Below are 20,799 nucleotides of genomic sequence, written 5' to 3'. Positions count from 1 at the left end.
AAGGAAATTATATTAAATAAATAGACCTCCGTCAAAATAAGATCTGCATCTTAGCTCGAAAGTACTAACCGATTGAATCAAGGCATTGCGTTTTAAGATGTAGTTTCCCGACGAGACCTCAACTTAAACCACTAAATAAGAGTCTCAAGCAAATGTAACTCTAGTATTTCGCTGCGTCTATTACGCGAAAACTATAAATTTCACTAATTTTTTTGTCTTATTTTCAGGTAAAGTTATAATAAAAATGTAGTTAGTGTTCACACGTATAACACATTTCAATTGCTTAACTGTATTACATTCGATAACATGTTTTGTAATCTGTGGGATTTCGTACCATATGAATAAGGTATGAGGGCACTTAACCTATCAGTACCGACAATTCGTTTGTTGGCGGTAACAAGTGAGACATATAATGTCTCGCGTATAATAACATTAAAAATAATTCTATTATGTTTATTTACTGAATTAATAAAAGTGATTTCGATTAATTAATAGCAAGATGAATCCAAAAGAAACCGAACATTCGTATAAATTGGTAAGTAGTAATTAAATATTTCTGTTTTAGCATATCGTCAGTCGTAACTTTCAGCCGGTTTTTAATTATCTTCATTATTATTTGGGAATAAAGAAATAAGTCGATAACAAAAAGTATATGTGTTACTTTTTTATTAAGGTAATTAAAATAGTGAGAAATTACATTAGTATTCGTATATTATCCGTGATATATAAAAATCTTACCACCTAATAGTTCCTGAACAAAAATTAGTATTTTCAACAAAAATCTGGCTTATATTTAAACTACAATGATAAGATTCTTTATACAGTACTGTTATAGCGTTTCATTTCATAAAACAAATTATGATGCTTGGCTTACAGGCATAACAATACAAAGCTTGTATAAATATTTAACTAAAGAACAATACAAAATTAGTATTATCTTACAAACAAGGGCTAAGAATAAATAATTGCAATTAAAGGTAATAAACTACTATATGTTGTAATGTTTTACCTTTAAGTTTCATTCTGAGTTGTGATATATTATTAAAATAAATATATACTATAATTTTTTAATTTGGGTAAGATTCTTATTTGGATGTGGTGTTACTGGAATTGATGTTTATTGCACACAATGAGAAATAAAGCAATTCATGTTAAAATTAAAACAATATGTACAATATATACATAGATGAGGCATGTATGACAATGCATAAAACGAATTTAAGCTAGTAAATAAATTATAGTCCTAATAGCCTACGCCTTTGGGATTCTGTACTTGTCATTATACTATGCACATTTCTTAATTCTATAAAGGAACTGTAAGAGTCAGTTTAATCAAAAGAAGATCACACATTTCTCTGTCTTGTCTTTATAGGACACACTATTAATTGAGAATTTAATTAAAAGTAATTATTCTCAACGACTAAATTCAATAAACATAAAAAATATAATTGAAATTTTTTTTAATTTAAAAATTTCATGAAAATGATAGCTGAATTATTGTTTTATAAACATGTGAAATTGCAGATTGTAATAAATTGATTGAAAAATGTGTTTATTTATCACGAGAAGAACCGTGCAAGTTTTTTGATTGATATGTTAAAGTCCACATACCACATAGAACAGTTAGTTGTTGGGGTTTTAAGGTTTTAGAGTGAAGACCATGTACAGACAAGCACAGCATAGTATGTCCATCTATAAAATGAACAGACAACCTTGTTAAAGTTAATGAAAGACACTAATTGCTAGCCTCTTTCAACCAGTCCTATTGAAAATATATCTGGATGACCATTGTCCAACGGTGGGTATCCTATGAGTGAAATGATGATGATGATTATCAAAGCTATAATATTTTAAATTGAAAAAAAACTTTGCAAAGGTTTTTAAAAATTAACCTTAATCTACTCTAACATCATTTGAAGATTTTTGTTATTTTACTATTTATATTCTGTGTTAAAATGCACTATCATCTAAACATTCTAATGTATGATATAAGCAAAAATGTTTTTATTTGCAAATTTATTGATTGCATATTTTGCTGTTAACCTAATTTTTTATTGTTGGTAAGATAATAAAAGAATTGGTACATGCAATTTTAATTTGCTCCAATGTTGAGAAATATAAATAAAATATGATTAAAGTCTATTTTTACCTATAGCCGTCGAAATTAAAATAATTAAAAATGTCAAATCATCATTATGTCGGCTGATAGACACATTGCAATGCATAAGCATTCTCCAAAAATTTCCACAATGAACAGTTTTGTGTTGTCTGCATCCTGTGACTATGTTTCTATCATTATATTGTTGGTCCACCTAATAAGATAGGAATTATCATAGGTTATTTTATGCTATTGTATTAGGACACAGATGTATAACACACATTTTCCATCTATTTGTCTGGTGTGTATAAGTGTGTTGGTGTCTGAGTGTGTAAGTGTCTAGTGTTAGATATGAGCCTCTTTAAGACTGTAGCCTGTGTTCAGAGGACGTTAACAATGTTGTTTGTCCACTTTGCGGATCCTATGCTGCATTTGGAAAGTTCTTGGCCTACACTCCAGGACCTTAAGGCCTCAGCAGCCATCTATATCTATATCGCAACAATACATTATCTATATTTATCACAATGACCAAAAATAAATAAATATAACAGTACTTACATTTGGTGTAATATCTATTTGGTAATAGAAGAAACATTTAAACAACTTTCCTATACACCATGGGTAAACTTGAATAGGCAACAAGCATTTTACCAATTTATGTAATTAGAAGAACAATATCAATTAAAGATTCAAAAAGCAAATTTCATACATAAAGAGACTCCTAAATTTGCTTAAGAGATATTATTAGGACCTTGAATAAGTTCTCGCTGTTTTTTGAAAGATGGCATTGCGGCACTCTGTGCCTGGAATTTCGTACGGTAACAAATCACCAAAATAGTACTATATGTAACCTCAAATTATAGTAGAATAGAGTTTACCACAGTGTCAACTACATATTTATTTGCCTTTTGTGAAAATGTGTACTTTTGTGCCAAATAAAGTGTTTTTGCGGCGATTTTATTGCACTGCTTTATTCAGAAAAAATCTGCAGCAGAAGCACATATGGTGACAATGCTTTGTCGAATACAATGTGCAGAGACTGGTTTAGGCGCTTCAAAAATCATTACGATTTTGATCTTGAAGACAAAGAATAGGAGGCATTGCTTGAAGAAGATCCATGTCAGACGTTAGTAGAGCTTGGGAAAAACGTTACAAGTAGATGCGTCAACAGTTTCAAAACGTTTAAAAGCGTTAGGAATGATCCAAAAGCAAGGACATTGGGTGCCGTATGAGTTGAAGCCGAGAGACGTAGAGCGACGTTTTCTTATGTGTGAATTGTTGCTTCAACGACAAAAGAGAAAAGGTTTTCTGCACCGTATCGTCACTGGGGATGAAAAGTGGATTCACTACGACAATCCAAAGCGAAAAAAAATTGTGGGGTAAGCCGGGTCACGCATCAACATCGTCGTATAAACCAAATATCCATGGTTCTAAGCTTCTTCTCTGCATTTGGTGGGATCAGCGGGGCGTAATTTATTATGAGCTGCTTAAACCTAATGAAACTATCACGGGAGCTCGCTATCGACCTCAGTTGATGCGTTTGAGTCGCGCTCTGAAAGAAAAGCGGCCACTATACGAGCAGAGACACGACAAAGTGATTTATTTTATTACATGATAATGCTCGGCCACATGTGGCAAAACCAGTCAAAATTTACCTGGAAACACTTCAATGGGAAGTTCTACCCCACCCGCCGTATTCACCGGACATAGCCCCCTCCGATTACCACTTGTTTCGGTCGATGGCGCACGGTTCAAGCGAGCAGCGCTTCCATTTTTTTGAAGAAGCCGAAAAATGGCTTGATTCATGGATTGCCTCGAAAGATGAGTCATTTTTCCGACGGGGGATTCAATTGCTACCAGAGAGATGGGAGCAAGTGGTCTCTAATGATGGACAATACTTTGAGTAATGTAAGTTGTAAGCATTGTATTTTAAATAATTTTTTTTGGAAAAAAAAACAGCGAGAACTTATTCAAGGTCCTAATACTAGATGTATTTTACAGTTCAGCTTAGACAGAACTTAAGACACAAGAGACATTGTATGGAGTTATGTTTTATGAAGGGGTTAGGAATGAAAACCGGCTGAGAAGTTTTGTGAATGTTATGTAATACAGACTCATGTAATATGTTCTCCAAGGTAATAAATAACGTCAGATAATTCAATCTTATATGGCTTAAGTTATAATAACATAAATAAATAATGAAAATTTATGTAGAGAGATGACATTGTTTGAAGACACTGGCTGCAGGCTGCTTGCAATTGGTCCTATTGTCTAATCTATGGGGAATAAACCAGGCTATAACGACCTGTTGTGATTATGTTTTACAACAACCTTAACGAGGTCATCTGACCATTAAAAGTAATGTTACTCAGACCTTAATAAAAATAGAAAAAAAAAGTTACTGAATTGGTGAGGCTAGTTCATGTCGAATCATTTGGGATTCATAATTGATAATCTAGTTTGTTATTATAAAAATAAACTTAGGATAAATATGTAAATAAAGGTAATACAATGAGAGTTAAACAACAATGAAAGTTAAAATGAGAGTTGAAAAAAAAACAAGTGTTAAGGATTGTCTAAATAAAGCTTGGGTTTTGGTTACAAGTATTGTAATAGTGACCACAAAAACCCGTCGAGCCGTGGGCTTTTCTCAGATCAGGGTGTGTTAGGAACCCTCATAGAGATGTATTTGTTTCTAGATCGGTGTAAAACACTTTTATTTTTGTTGCCTAGCCATTTTTGAAAGAATAAATGTTAAGGGTTGGATTTTATTTTTATATTTTTTTATCTCCTTCGTTACTTGAGTGGTATCGAAGGGATAAGTTTTATTTCTTTTGTTACTTCAGTGGCATTGGAGAGAAAAGATTCTTTATTTTTATTTTTTCAAACACAACCCAATCAATTGTGAGTGTATGCATGTCATCTATACTCAGATATAGATGGCATTCAGTAACTGTCTTTCCTAAGAATGGATTATTATTAAAACTTGAATAAATATGATCAATGATTAAAATGAACCTTTTGTTTCAGGATAAGGTTAAAAAACCATGGTACAAATATGTGACAGTGGAACCAGTGATGTTTTTTTACATGCTTGCATTTATGATAACAAATGTGATTGAGCAAACATTCTACGTGTTTAGAGCATGTACAGTGAATCATGGTTACAGCGAGGACATATGCTACAATATCAGCAAATACGAAGAAATCAATAGCGAAGTTCAGGTAAAAATGTTACTCTATTAATGCCTATTTAAATACACCACCTGCGATTTCAAAGGGTACAGTGTTTTCGCTTTATAGCTCTTCAAATCCTTTTCTCAGTTACACTATACAGCTGATTTAACTATCTTGGAGGCTTTTCTATGTGGTATCGTGAATAATATAATCCGAACCAAGCCTAACAATGGCGCCCAAGGACTTAACTGTAAAAATATCTAAGATTAATAGCCCACGGCGCTTTTCTACTTCAAAACCAGTGAAGTCGGCAAAAAAAAAACAGAACTAGACCGTAACAATAAAAGGCAATAAAAGAACCAGCGTTGACGCCTAGGTGACTAAATGTCTCTTGAATGTAACACAAGAGATTTTTTTCTATAATTCAACTCTTTAAGGTATCCATAGCTTGACAATAACAACTGATCAAGTCAAGACCGAAACACTAAACTCGTGTTAAGTGCCTGCTCAAGCCAAGGTCTCCTTTAGGTGACACAGGCGATCTGGTTACATAAAGGAGCGTCGGCTCAAGTAATCTAATAATAATACAATTATTATATATCCAAGCAAGGTTTATAAAAAAGAGATACAATACATTAACAATACAGAAGTAAATTTGATGGTATTATCGAATTTCGATATTACCAATAAGCATCGGTTGTCCACATACAAGGTGCATAGAAGAACTTGTTAAGGTAGTCGAAAGACGCTGGATGAAGGTACACTCCACTCCTATTGGAGATCTATGGACATAGCCTATGTCCAGTGAACGTCCAACAGCTGAAATAATTATGAAATTTTATAATAAACACAAAAAATTATGTATAACGGGGCGCGATAATTTTTAATTTCCATAGTGGCCCTTATATTTAGGTACTGAATAAGTCGTTTATGTTCACCTATTTAAACGCTCGGTCAACTTCAGTACCTAGAAACTGAAGTGCCACTGAGACAGAAAATATTTTAAAACTTTATTTTGACTCTATCTAGATCGATATAGAATCTGTAATTAGTGATTCAACTAGGTACTACAAGAACTTGCGACTAGGTTCTTTGACAAATCATTTACTGTTTGTGAAACGAGTTTCCTTTTCATATTTAGATTACGTTAATACGATCACAATTGCGAATATCGAGACAAACTCAATTTGTTTCCTTCGCCTCAACCGAAATAACCTGACTTTAACTCTATTATAAAGTGCTAATTATTTTTTTCACCTTATCTTAAAAATCATTATCACATACGATTTTATGATCATCAGGGAATCTTGAATTAGAAATACGCAAGTTACTAGATTTTTCATGCCATTATTGTTATGCCTGCACGATCGTGCAACAAGTAGCCTATGTCACTAAGAAAAAATTTCAAGTCTTAGTTTTACTAATTATTATATATATATTTAAGTACTTTGTATTATAATATAGGTATGTACAACCGTTTCCAATACCTAACTCTTATTGACCGTGTTTATTTTTCTTTATTAACAAAATCCATTCAACGGTTGTCTGAAAGATCGTTATTTGAATACCGCTATATGTACTTTTTTGCCCGTTTCATCTGATTTCTTTTTATGATGTACAATGACAAGTAAATAAATAAGATCTTCCTATAAACATTTACGTAGACAAAATCACATTTACTCACACTGTACTGTTAATAGAATGACTGGTCGTTTTGTGTATGTTTTTTAAATGACAAAATTTAGATATTGTAACAATATTACATACTAAACGTAAAAGATATCCGTCATTTCCTGAAGCCTATTCGAAACGTTTATCTATTCAAGTAGCTTAGATAAGATGGACGATGGCCTAAATTTATTTATATATGTTATTATTTACAATTCAATATGTTATCATATAATTTAAGTAAATTATATTTTAAACTTAGTTAAGCTATTTACTAGTGTTGGCATACTTACTCACATACTTACTTACTCCGTTGGCTCAGTGACCCAAAGTGGGTCTTGGCCTCCGAAGCGAGAGACTTCTACTTTCCTCTATCTTGCGCCATCGTCTGCCATTGGTTGACATTCAATTCGCGCTAGTCTGCCTCAATGCGATCGATCCAGCGATACCTGGGTCTACCCACTGGTCTTCGACCCCTCGGTTTTTCTAGGTACGCTACCTTCACGCTCCGATCCGATCCCATTCGCTTCAAGTGACCAAGCCAGCGGATTCGTTGAGCTTTATATTCGCCAATGATATTTGGCTGTGCTATTAAAGTCTCAAGTACGTAAGTAAGTAAGTACTAGTGTTGGCATCCGAAACTTAATCGTTTACAATGGGCCTTATATAAGGCTTAAGGTCACCCAGAGAACAATGGAGCAGACAGATATCGATGAAATGATGAGATCCACAGTAGAACTTAGTCATTAAAGTAGCTCATAGAATTGCTCGTTTGAAGTGGCAGCGGGCGCAGCATATCCCTGGGGTCATAAGGCTCTTGAGTGGCGAACACGACCCGGTAGACGCAGCGTGGTTGGGTGCTCCACTAGGTTCACCGGACATAATTATGGTCGGGAAGTCACTGGATGCAGACAGCGCAGGTTTACTGCACATTGTGGCTATTTCTGAGGGTGACTGATGCTTTGCAGTGAACGTCTATCGTGATATGAATGAATAAATGGTTACTATTCAGGTGTTTGCGTAATTTTATTTATAGTATAGGTGCTTACGTATTTAACGTAAAATATAACTATGTAACACGTTTAAAATACAAAAGTGATTTTATTACATTTTTTATATTTTCGCTTAGTAATTATGGAGAAGGCTTCCATGTATTATTAATAAATAGAAAGGTTTTGCACGTTGGTTGTTTATCTCAGTAATAAATGAGTTACGTTGTAAATGTATCATAATACGGAGGTATATTTTAAAGCTTTACGACAATACATAATTATCATTACTTAGTATATTCATATACATTTCTTTATAGATAAGGTAACACTGCGCTATTAGATTATTATCATAATTTCAGCCATAGAACGTCTACTGGCATCCCAGATAGATTTACAATAAGACCGTTTAGATATATCCCCTGTATCTATCATATCACCTCTTGTGTGGATCTGTGGTTTCCACGCTATGAGGCTCTGGTGGCTATCTATTCAAAACGCAAGGCTGTATCGGTTACTTTTGTTCATCTAAGGATTCCCTCATTCGTAATCAAGTAGATAAATACTCAGCTAACTTTCCATGACTCGTTGAGTTTGCTAATGGGACCCCGCAAGGGAGTTATATCTGGTAACACCTTCGTTTTAAATCACAAGTATTTTAAACGAGATGTTTCGATGTACTATTAGACAATTGAAATAAATAAATAATAGTAAGCATTGGTTATTAATAAAGAATTTTATATTCACGTTCCGGGATCTTTATATTTATATTTTTGTGGTATCCGCTTTATAACTACTGGACAAACCTCTTTGTTAAAGTCGCCGGCAAACGGTGGCTGCAGGCCGCTTGTGTTCGGTATTATACGAAATCAATGTGGGCGACCTATATCATGCAGTGAACGTTCTTAGACGAAAATGACTAAAATTACTTCTTCGTGAAAGTGAATTCTGTATAGTGTGTATTAAAAGTTACATATGTCGTCATTATGTATAAAGGGTTTACGTTATAATTCCGATACAACTGTGCAGTTATCGTGCCTGCCTTATCGTAATGTCATCTCATTACGTAACATATATAATTATTACAATTGCTTACGATTTAAGCTGATCATATTTATAGACAAGATATTGGTTTAGAATTCGATATTAACATTATAAATAGAATTGTAAAGTACATCCTAAAATCGAAATATTAAACTTAAATTGGTTAAAATTTTGTAAACAAATTTAAATCGATCAAGTTTTTATTAGTCTATAGTGTCCATTAAAGTTTATGTTATTTAGCAAATATATTACATTTGTGAAATGTCTTAAGAGTCTATAACACAAATTTAAAATTTCCATAGCCGTCTGATCTTATTCAATTAACGACTGAAATAGAAAAAATATTGATCTGATTTGTCATATCATCATTACCATAATTTCAGTCGCAGGACATCCGTTTACTACTACTACGACATAGGCGACTACTATAGGTTTTGAATAGGACCCGTTTTAAAAGACGCCCGCATCCATTGTCTTCCGACGACCTTAATAAGGTTGTCTGTCTAGTAGTTATAATGGGAATAACACAAAAATATAACTATAGAGATCCTGGTAGGCGAATATAAAATCTTTATATTAATATTTATCAATTTTTTTAAATTGTCTAATAGCACAAAATATGTTCTCGTTTCGTCGAATTAAAACGAAGGTGCTAGCAGATATGACTCTCACCCGGAGTGTCATTGGCAAACTCAATAAGCCATAAAAAGCTATGGATTTATCAACGAGATTACGAATGAAGAGATTCTTAGACCAACGAAAATGACCGACATAGCCTAGCGTTCTAAATAGATGGCTGCCAAAGACTTACGGTGTGGGGACCTCGGATCGGCAAGTGTAATGTAGGATGTCCAAACACGAGGTGGACAGATCTTGTTATGATCTGTGTCCCAATGCGAGTGGATGTTTTACGATGCCCTTGATGATCCGTTGTCTCAACTCATTAAATTAATTCCGCTGCTGACTTCGGTTCGAGTGCTATGCGGCGCTGCCTATTGCCCACTTCAACTTGTCAATCCTATGTGTAGTCCCAGCAAGTTATTAGACCATATATTTTTTCATTACTTATGTTATATCATTCATTTATAGATAAGCCATGAGTGACGTTTTTGAATATCATTGTAAAGTTTTGCTTGTAAATAGAAAAAGAATTTCATTAATTTATTAGACCGTAGATGATCTCGTGAGACAGATTAAAGATATGTATACGATAAAATTTCTAGTAACATTTTTGTGACTATTCTTATCGAACTGTCAATTTTGTATATCGTTATTCGTATCACAAGTTATCACATGTCAATGTCATGTATATTGATCTTGAACCGTACCGTCGTGAAAAAAATGTATTTTTTTTTAACTCGCGGAAAACAATACAAAATTGACGATTTACTGTCATACAGGCATATCATGTTTGCTCATAACATTACTCACTTGAAATCTACGAAACTGGTTAAAACAAGGTTTCGTCAATTCGATTGCGAAGTTGTTTTTTTATCAATATTAAATTCATTACTTTAAATACAGAGATGAACGTTTCTTAATAACATTTATAGCTGTTGAGTTTGGTTTAATCAGTTTGAGCTATTCAGTCCACTTCAGATCCAATTATTGGAATGCTAATAAACGAAATGACTAATAATAAAAACGCGTGAAGACTGACAGGCCGGAATACCCTCTCGGTAAATAGACTTCTTTACGTATTATCTTACAATAACTAAGCTTAATTAGCAACCTCGTCATGCCTTGTTAGATTATTTATTACCTGATTGGAGATGCCGCAATGCAGTTGCACGCAAGTGACACCTTCTATTTGGGCTTTACTTCGAGTTAACTACGTCCAGTGATAAAAATCTTGAAACAATTTAAATAAATTTCTATAAAGTTTAGATTTTAATAACCAGTTATTTAATCATATATTAAAATTCAAATCATGTTTCATTCATCATCATCGTTACTTCAGCCTCAGGGCGTCCACAGGTAGACATACACCTTCACCGTAGATTTTTAACAGGATCGGTCAGAAGCAGGCTGCATCAAGCGTCTTCCGACAACTTCTTTGTGTGTTTAGTTTGTAAGTGAAACTCCTGCGCTGCGCTTGTCGCAATTCGTAAATGTTTTTTCTAAATTTAAAGCTTTGTGTTTCATTTCCAGGTGACTGTATCGACATTTCACCAGTGGAACGGTATTGCAAGCCACATAGTGCCTCTTCTATTGGCTTTCTTTATCGGCTCCTACAGTGACAAGCGCGGTAGGAAGGCAATACTTCTCGCTGGACTCTTAGGAAAGCTTTATTTCTCCATTGTTATTACTCTTAATACAATAAAAGGTGAGAGTAAATTTGAATATTTTATTATGATTCTTTATTCAATGAACTGGCTGTCCTTAGTTCGCGAATTTTTTTAATACCATCTACACTCGACGAATTTCGTTAAATTCCTTGATAACTTGACGAAAGAAGTAATTCAGAGGTATCGTGATGAATCGGTAAATGTTGTTTTCTACGTCAATATTCTTTGTTTTTAATTATTTATTTCATGTACTTCTTGATTTTATAAAAAAAAAACAATACATTTTATTTAACTGTAGGCGAATTTAATGATAATAAAACTATGCACGCGTTTAATTGAGCAACAAAAAAAAAGATTTGCAAAATTAATGTATAAGTATAATACGAAACAGTATAATAAACATTTGTAGCTTGTTATATTCAATCATTATTGTTATTAATTGCCAATAAAAAGAAAAAAATATAAAGACTCGCTTGGAATGCAGCGTTTTAATCCGACCTATTGTTAAAAGCGTTTCCAAGTAAAGTCTGCGTAAACAGATAAATCTCGTATTGTATTGTGTTTCATTTTACCACAAGTTTCTTGGGATCATCTTGTGTTTATCATGTATATGAATAAATTAATATTTTTTTTGGTAAAATGTGAAATGTTTACAAGCTTAAGAAATGCAATGATACATTTTTTGGTAAAGACTTTGTTAACCCCTTGGCCAACACAACTTTTGCGAATTTCGAGAGCCATAGTAAAGAAAAAAGTCGGTTGCGTTAATCGGTGTAACATAACTCCTGAAGATGTAGATGTGTATAGTTGTATAATTCGCATTGTTTGCCGCATACGCATTTATCAGCGGGCTGGCGGGCGGTGCACTTTGTTGCACGACTACCACTGCATGTGCGCAAGTGGCTAAATATTGGTCCTTTACTTACTTAGGATGGACTTCCGCAAGGTAACACCTGATTCCATTAAATTTATAAGATTGTATACCAGGAATCGAACCTACGTCCTACGATTGCAAGTCTAAGTCCTGATCGCTGCACTACCACTACTTTTTTATGTATTAACATTATAAAATAAATCAAATCGGAGGAAACCTTTTTAAATATATATATTTTTGTTTCTAGCGTGGCCATTGGAATACGTTATATACACAGCAGCATTTCCGAGTGCCTTAACCGGTGCTGATCTATCAATATTCGCTGGTAGCTTCGCCTATATATCTGATGTCTCTTCACTCAGGAATAGAACATTTAGAGTGGGCGTTCTCGACATTGTATATCTCAGTACTATGCCTACAGGTGTGGCTATTGGTAAGTAAATTTAAATTTAAAATCTTGATTTAATGACTTTATTTTTAACAATATGTTTTATAGAAAAGCTAGCACTAATTGTAAGAATTGAAATTCATTATCATCCCAACTATTGGAAGACCACTATTGGATATAATACTTCACTATGGACTTCCAATAGGACCGGATGGATGTTGCCGTACAATGATTTTAACAAGGTCTTCCATCAACCTTGGTTGGAAGTTCTATGATGTGCTTTAAAAATCGTGGTCTCTACTCCAGAACCTTCAGCGTATATTCATACGTTGATGTTGTTAATTTTAATAATGATGGCTATAAGGTTCTTTTTCGAACCAAATCAGTTTTAAAGCGCGGCACCCTCATGTCCATGTGCGACGTAGTGCCAAACTCTCCGTTGACTCAAATCGATCCTTTTCCAACTCCGATATCGATTCAGTTTAAATGTCTTCGGAGAAAAGGATCACAATTACCTCCGAAAATCGAGTAGACAACAATTAGTCAATACAATACTTCAGGCGACGTATCTGACGCAGATATTTTTTTTAATTTATTTCGGATCTGCGAGTCCGAAGAAGCTGTGAAAGTTCTAGTTCTAGTTCTAACAGCATCTATCACCAATCGAATAAAGCCAGAATTTTTTACATTGGCCTATTTTAAATTCAGCCGGTTCCTGTGGACGCTCTACAGCTATCATATGCTAAAAAATCGACAAACAATTTAGAAATGACATGTAAATATGAAAATTAACGTAACGGCGAATTATAATAACGAATTAAACCTACGTTTGCCGCAACATGGCGCCTTTCAGTCTAGGGAACGAATTTTTTAAAATGATAAATTAAATATTATCGTTTATGATCCTGTGATTTTTAGTACATCCAAAGCAATCGATTTTATACTATATTTTTGAGGTGATTCGATATAATCTAGCCCACTTTATTTTTGGAAGATCACACCCGAACGTACCTGGGGAGTTCGGACAGATATGTCCATAGGCAGTTGACAGGTTAATAGCTTTAGAAAAAAAAATGGAAGATTTGATTGATTAATTTATTGATTGCGCTGTGATTGATTGACAAAAAAAGTTAAAATATTGTCTACCAACATTGATAGTTGAAGTCAATTATTTAAATTTCACTACCATAAGTAGATTCCTGCCGAGTCGACTGTGCTTCTGTAGTGGTAGAGGGCTGAAACTTACGATCCTAGGTAGCGGGTTCGATTCCCACTATACAATCTTATATATTGAAACTTAGTGCATTAATTCAGCTTTTATATAAAACAAGTTTAACAAACAAGTTTCCAGAGGATAGACCGCAGCGTCTTCTGAGTACCAGAATACCACACTGCAATTGCCAACCCTACCAAGTGTGGTGGTGTATCCTCCCATGGATATCTTTCTAGGAGACCTATGCCTTGAAGTGGGCGTCTATTAGGCTGAAACGACGACCTTATGAATAATTTCACAATTGTCTAATTTTAAAACAATCAGCAAGTTTGAAATTATTAATTATATCATGGTCTTGTAATGTAACTACATTAATTTATTTCGTCTTATTACTATAAATGTTCCTGGGTATAGCGTAAAGGATTTAGTGTAATTTCTGTAGTAATTTTAGTGTAATTTTATTTTCTTAAGGTAACTTGCTGTATACAAAAGTGGTTAACAAGTCGTTCACGATGATGTTCCTAATAAACACTTGCCTGATGTTTGTGGCGACGATTTATTGCATATTCGGATTGAAATGGCAGACGCGACCGGAACAAAAGTCCCTCAGGACGGCGCACGTGAGAAATCCCGTTACGGATTTCTTCGACCTCCGAAACATCAGCCAGACTCTTGTGACGTTGTCGAAGAAGCGCAACAATAACAGGAGGCTACTTTTATGGTTTCTACTAATTTCTATGGCGTTTTATACATTCCAAAGAGGTTAGTTAGTTCATTTATTTCCCTATTCTTTTTTTTTGTGAATATCTCTTATATATTCTAACGTAACATAAAAATAACGACAATTCGGTTCTCTTTATCACACCAATTATAATATCACAAAAATATTCAACACCGGCGCGAATTATATATAAGAATAAGAAATTCCAAATTTAAATGTAATATATTTTTTATTATTGTAACAGTATTTATGGCCAGGTTAAGTAATAAAGAAATGTCATTGCCTTACAGGCAGATTAATTATAGATGCAAAAGCTTACAGGCTTACATTATATATATAGTTCATTTGTCTGCAAAATGCTTTTATACACAGGCCTATTACTTTTGGTAGTAAATAAACTATTTATAACAATAATTAGTTTTTATATACTACTTATCACTACTGATCCTGATTTTGTTAATGAAAAAATAAAACTATTGTGTTTGGATAGGGTGTATCATAAATTAATTTTCAGTAAATGATCTATACATTTACTCCTTTAAAACGTTCGATTTTTAATCATAATTTCCTACTTTTATAGGCAGAAACATTTTATTCTGTTCATGTCGAGTATACTCGTCTTCACTGGAAAATAATAAAGCAGGCCAGAAAAGTATTTTGAAACAAAAGGGTTAATAGCTACAACGAAAACTCTTGTGGTAGAAAGAGATTTATCCCAGCACATAGTATTAGTACAAAAAAGTCGATTAAAGAAATATAAAATCTAAAACTGTTTTCAGATGAGAGGACGGCAATGTACTTATACACTACAAAAGTGTTCAAATGGACCGAGGTTGACTTCAGCAACTTCCGAACGTATCTCAGCTCCGCGTACGTCATTGTGATGTTGTTCGGCATTCCTTTATTCACTAAAGTCTTCAACTGGAAGGACACGGTAATTTGATGACTGCCTTAATTACTTTCATTCATTCTAACATTAAATTATGTTTCATTTTATTATTAGGTCTCCAAAAAAATGACCAGAAATTTTTTACAAGTTCTCCTAAAAAATTGGTGTATTTATTACGGCAGCGAAATGTGGACTCACTTCGAGTGTTGTTGGAAAACTCTTGCTGGTATTAAATCAGGAAAGAGATTTGTAGACAAATGAAAGTAATCGACAAATTCCAGCGCAAGTTGAAGTCGCAGTAGGAGGTCGCATGCGCAACCTAAGATGTCCGACCAGGTAAACAAACGAGGATAAAAGACATTGTGGAGAAAGACAGAAGTATAATAAAAGAGATTAAGAATTACAAAAGAAGAAAGTAAAATGACGAAATATTTAAGCGCCAAAGTCCATATACCACACATAGGGGGAACGAAAAGTCCTCAAAAATGGTAGACATTAAAAAAGGTAGACAGTTAATGTCGTTGGAAGACGTTGAATTCAGGCCTCTTCCATCTGGATCTATTTGAAACCTACAGTAAGAAAAGCAGTGGACGTGTCTTTATTAAATAGACGATTTAATATCATTATTACTTGTAACGCATAACAAATGTAATACAGCTGTTAACAGACTATGTACCATTTAAAGAAAGAATATTTAATTTGTTTTTCATTGATCAGAGTAAAATAATGACCAGAGATTCTATAGAGTAGATTTATTTACTTACTGTTGGCTTATTACCAAAAGAGCTTTTGAAAAGTATTTTGACGAATAAGCAAGTGAAATATATAACACATTTGCTTGTAAAAAAGAGCTTATAGATTGCTTATAGACTTGTTGTTTACAAAACCCTCAAAATATGTTCATTTGTTATTTAACTCTAGGAAATTATATTTTAACTAAATAGCTTTTTATTAAAAATAACTAGGTAGTACCATCCCTACTGGAAACTAGACTATTATTCCAAGCACTGCAGCTTCTGGATTTTAATTGCAGGTACATCTTATAGATTCTCTACAATAATTACTAGATACTGTACTGTTCGCGATGTTCTCAGTTTTCTTCTGTACTTTATTTCAAACGTCTCCATACGTTTTACACATAGGTTTTTTTTAGCATTCACGGTTACTTATCATACAGAAGAAACGAAAGCACATAGTACTAAAGTTACTCTGTTAAAGTTACTGTGAAGATAGTTTAATGCATGAAGGGACTTCGCTAAGCTACATGTATAATACTTTGGTCGGCCATGTCATTCAGTTTGTAATGTTACAGGTGATAATAATGTTGGGAGCCGGCGCACATATAACTGGTCATCTAATATACGCGCACGCTAAGACCGGCAACACACTGTATATAGGAGCTACCGCAGCTGCAGTCGGTCCGTGTGTCGCCCCCCTTATCAGGGCTATGACTTCAAAAGTTCTACCGCCGGCCGAGCGAGGTATATAACAAAAATTTATTTATTTATTTAATGAACAAACATACAGTTACATGTTAACAATTATAAAAAGGTAGTATAAGATCTGAACAAAATAACATGGATAAGAAATTTTTTTATAAGCCATATAACTTTATCTATTTTAATATTAGTGAATAGAAAAAAATTGGCACTATTACTTCAAAAGATTCGAATTATCTTATTATTGTGTGAGAAATGATAACGTAATAATGTAAAACAAATATATCAACCTGTTCATCTTGTTGTTGAGCGATTAACACTGGCTTTAGCAATGGCATGATATGAAACGAAGTAAGTAAGGAGTCCAAAAAGATTGGGAATCACTATTTTTTTTTTGTTTAGGGGATGAAATCTAGAAGTTTAAGATACACTGCCTTTAACAAGACAGGGTTATGGTCGTCCATTGTGCGGTTGGTGGAGTCCAATAACACCATTAGGAACTTTTTATTATTCCCACAGTCCCTCGTGCTTTGCCAGGATAGCCGGTCTCAGGGTATGAGTTATTCAGGCTATTTCTGAAACCCTCCTCGTGGTACGATGTTTCGAGATCACGTCGATTTGAGGTTATCCTCTGAGTCGCCGAAGTTACCAGGAATTTAGGGCCCCCACTCTATGTACCTGCGACTCCATCATAGGTGGTCCGTTTTCTGTTAGTGTCACACCGTTCTCCAGGAGTCACACAGAAGACCACAACCCTCCATGCTGAAGGAAGCAGTAATCTAGATTAAGAGAACGTTTCATACGGTTCATGCTGGTCGTATAGAAAATTTGACTAAAGCAGTATCCAATATTTTTTGTGTTATAAACTAGTTGTATTTTTATTCCAGGTGTCGCATTTGCATTTCTCTCGGTAATGGAGAACGCGGTTGCAATATTTGCCTCCGTAGTCTACATGCAGCTATACAAGGCTACCCTGGGCACCGAATACATCACTGCTATCTTCTACCTCACCATGACAACGCAAGCAATCGTATTTCTCTTGGCACTGTGAGTAACTCCTTGATATCTTTCATGTACCTTGACTATTTATAGATAAAAGAGTAATCGAAGACTATGGCATACTATAGTTAAATATTAATTTTAAAAAATGTCTCTCGACATACTACTAAAATCGAAAACTTTCGTATACAAAGCGAAGGAGCTATTTCCCAATCTGTTGACTCTGTTTTTTCTAAAATGTTTATATTTATGTCTAGATTGTGCTTTCAAATTGTAAACTTCTATATTCTTAGCGAAAATAAAGCGTTAATTACCTGCTTATTAGTAATTGTAATATTTTGTGACGCTTACCGCTCAAATATCCGATACGGGAGAATATCGGGAATAAAGAACGAAATCTACAAACGAGCCAGTCGGGGCTGACGGCGCGTCATTAAAAGTAGCCCTGCAGCTAGTCGGACATAGGTTATTCCTGTCGCGTGTGTCTATTGCTTTTAAGCGCCACATACGTAAGGGGGCAATGTGATGACGGCTCAAATATTGGACACAAAAGAGAGCGCCGGGAACAATGTACGAAATCTACAAATGAGCTACCCAAATTTATATTACTTGTTAAGTTTTATTATATATAAAATTTACTTATATACACATATAGCTGAGGTTTTTTGTTAACACAAAAGATCTAATATCCTAATGTACGTTTACCTGAAAGATTGGACGACATTTGCTTAAATGTAGACTCTGGAAATAGTTTCTGGTGTTAATTTATATATTATAATGCTACCAAAACCGCTGTGCCGCGCCTTACGATAGGCCCGCGATGTGGGGCCCGGTGTAAAAGAGCATGAGCGCCGTCGCGAGCGTTTGAACTGATACAGCGAAGCAACCGATACTGCCCCTGTCGCGCCGCGCATATTGGCGCGGTACAGCGATTTCGGTAGTTTTATAGTATCTCATTAAAACATCCAAAATTTATTAGTCTAAAAGTAACAGTAGTTTAAATAGGTAAATGTGTATACATCCAGATATCCGTGTAGTTTTAAAAGTGATTTTATTATTATTTCAGTTCAACGGAATTGCTGTTGAAGGGAAAACGTTTAGAAACAGTTATAGAACAAGATGAGAGACAGATTTCTGACTCGTCTTGACCTTATCTGTTGATTTGTTTTATAATGTATCGAATATTAAGTTAATTACACATTTTAAGCGGAGGCAGTCTATCGGCAGGCCGGGCACATTATAATAGTTTTGACTCAAGTTACATCCTATTACAACACTAATTCCGATATACTTGACATCCTACGTTGCGCTTGCTGAACCGTGTTCTTCACTCCAGGTCTTTAAGACCTAACTGTTCTGTGCCATCTGGCCTGCCCACTGCTACTTCTAATGCCAATCAATTTAATCAACCCGCTTGAAATGTGTTTAAATAAATATTAAATTGTAAGAACTAAGTTTTAGACCTTAAGACAAGTATATATTTTGAGAAACGCTGTGATTCAATTGCAATACTAGTATAAAGATGTGTTTACATAGTAAAATAAAAAAAATGTTATAGTATTTATTGTTATTCGAAATATTAAAGTAAGTCAAGCGTAATAATACCTTATTCAAATTTTATAGCTTTAATTAAACAATATGAAACTTAAGCGCATGTTAAACTTTTAGTACTGGCTATTTGTGCCCATAATTATTAAAGTCGAAATAAAAAAAATTGGGTTAATTGTGTTAATTGGTTATTTTGAACTAAAATTATTCATTGTCATTTTTGCGAAATTGTCAAAAATGAACCATTAGATTCAACATTATATGGAATTCAGTTAGTTATTTTTCATCCATGTCAATGTTACTTAGTGTTCCGATTTTGGTCTGAACAAGCATCACTGTAAACTATTACGTGTTTTTGAGTAGTTACGTCCTGCTTATGCGCTAAAATGCATGTTGCTACTTTCTTACACCTTTTTACGGTAAGTACGATATCATTAACTTACCTGAACCGCGATCTCTTGACATAGTGTTAAAACATATAAAGTATTTGCCACCAGAAAATTTATTAATTCTAAAGCGCCAAATTGAATTATGTGGTTAAATAAACAGAAATGAAATTGTCGATATTATTAAAATTTGACTGTCATTTATTTTATTATGTACTTCTGAATCGCGTCAAACAAGGCCACGTGCCCTTTTCAAGTTGTTTATATAGCTTCTTTAAATTTTTGACTTAGACCACTTTCATAATTATAGGCACAATTAAAGAAAGTACTTTTGTATTGAAAAACTTCTGCATATATAGTGTTTTTTAAAGATGGAGTTTTTCCTACTTCTTCTCCACAGCTATAACACCTTCCGAAGCAGAGTAGAGTCGAAACTAAAACATATTTTTAGAAACATGTTGAATATCAAGAGCCTCGTTAAAAGTCATAAAGTTGAATAGATGAATTTTATCTTTAATATCTATTTTAATATCTCTGTTACTAATAAATATGTATCCGAATATCCTATTAGTCACCCAATTATATAATATTAATAATTTTGTAATATATGTTATAAGATCCGTTACAAAATCCTGGTTTATATAAACGTAGTTAGATCACAGTAGGTCATATTAACCCTTTCGCTGCGATCAGCGCCTTTTGGCGCTCGAATATAGATACTTTTTCTCAGCTAAGAACGTACATTTATTTTACATTATATTATCAACAATTGCATGATCATGGTCATTAATTTGTTTGTTACAAACGCGATAGCTGCATATGCTTCCTGTAGTTTGTCACATAACTAAATACAATTCATAAATTTTGTCCCTAACATTTATAAATGTCTGAGAGAGCAATTCATTTTTAGACGCTCCGCAGCGAAAGGGTAAATATAACATAAGATCTACCATAAGTCTTATTATGTAAATATGATCTTGAAAAAAAAAAAGAAATTAAACACTTTTATCCACTTTCCATTGATACCTATGCTAGTAGGAAGATAATAAACAAAAAAATATGAATACTACACTTTGTC

The 20,799-nt window shown here is 33.9% G+C and overlaps 1 protein-coding gene across 2 annotated transcripts; it reads left to right on the top strand.

Moving 5' to 3' along the window:
• Positions 1 to 387: 387 nt before the first annotated feature.
• Positions 388 to 20,089, top strand: LOC137933338 (lysosomal proton-coupled steroid conjugate and bile acid symporter SLC46A3). 2 transcript variants are annotated; one of them, XM_068777263.1, is made up of 9 exons: positions 388 to 535; positions 5,129 to 5,323; positions 11,128 to 11,302; positions 12,386 to 12,571; positions 14,211 to 14,501; positions 15,240 to 15,394; positions 16,662 to 16,830; positions 17,676 to 17,835; positions 18,854 to 20,089. In XM_068777263.1, exons 1-9 carry the CDS (start codon positions 500 to 502, stop codon positions 18,933 to 18,935), a joined length of 1,449 nt encoding a protein of 482 aa, XP_068633364.1. In that variant the 5' UTR covers positions 388 to 499; the 3' UTR covers positions 18,936 to 20,089. The 2 variants fall into 2 exon arrangements, with proteins under 2 accessions (XP_068633364.1, XP_068633373.1); XM_068777272.1 differs by lacking the exons at positions 16,662 to 16,830; positions 17,676 to 17,835; positions 18,854 to 20,089 and adding an exon at positions 15,464 to 15,822.
• The last annotated feature ends 710 nt before the right edge of the window (positions 20,090 to 20,799 follow it).

The sequence above is a fragment of the Battus philenor genome, unplaced genomic scaffold, assembly GCF_028537555.1.
Source record: "Battus philenor isolate CCGP_79_NKW_IND1 unplaced genomic scaffold, ilBatPhil1.0.hap1 SCAF_1, whole genome shotgun sequence".
Taxonomy (NCBI): domain Eukaryota; kingdom Metazoa; phylum Arthropoda; class Insecta; order Lepidoptera; family Papilionidae; genus Battus; species Battus philenor.
Note: the sequence above shows the minus strand (reverse complement) of the source record. Positions and strands in the feature narration are given on the sequence as shown.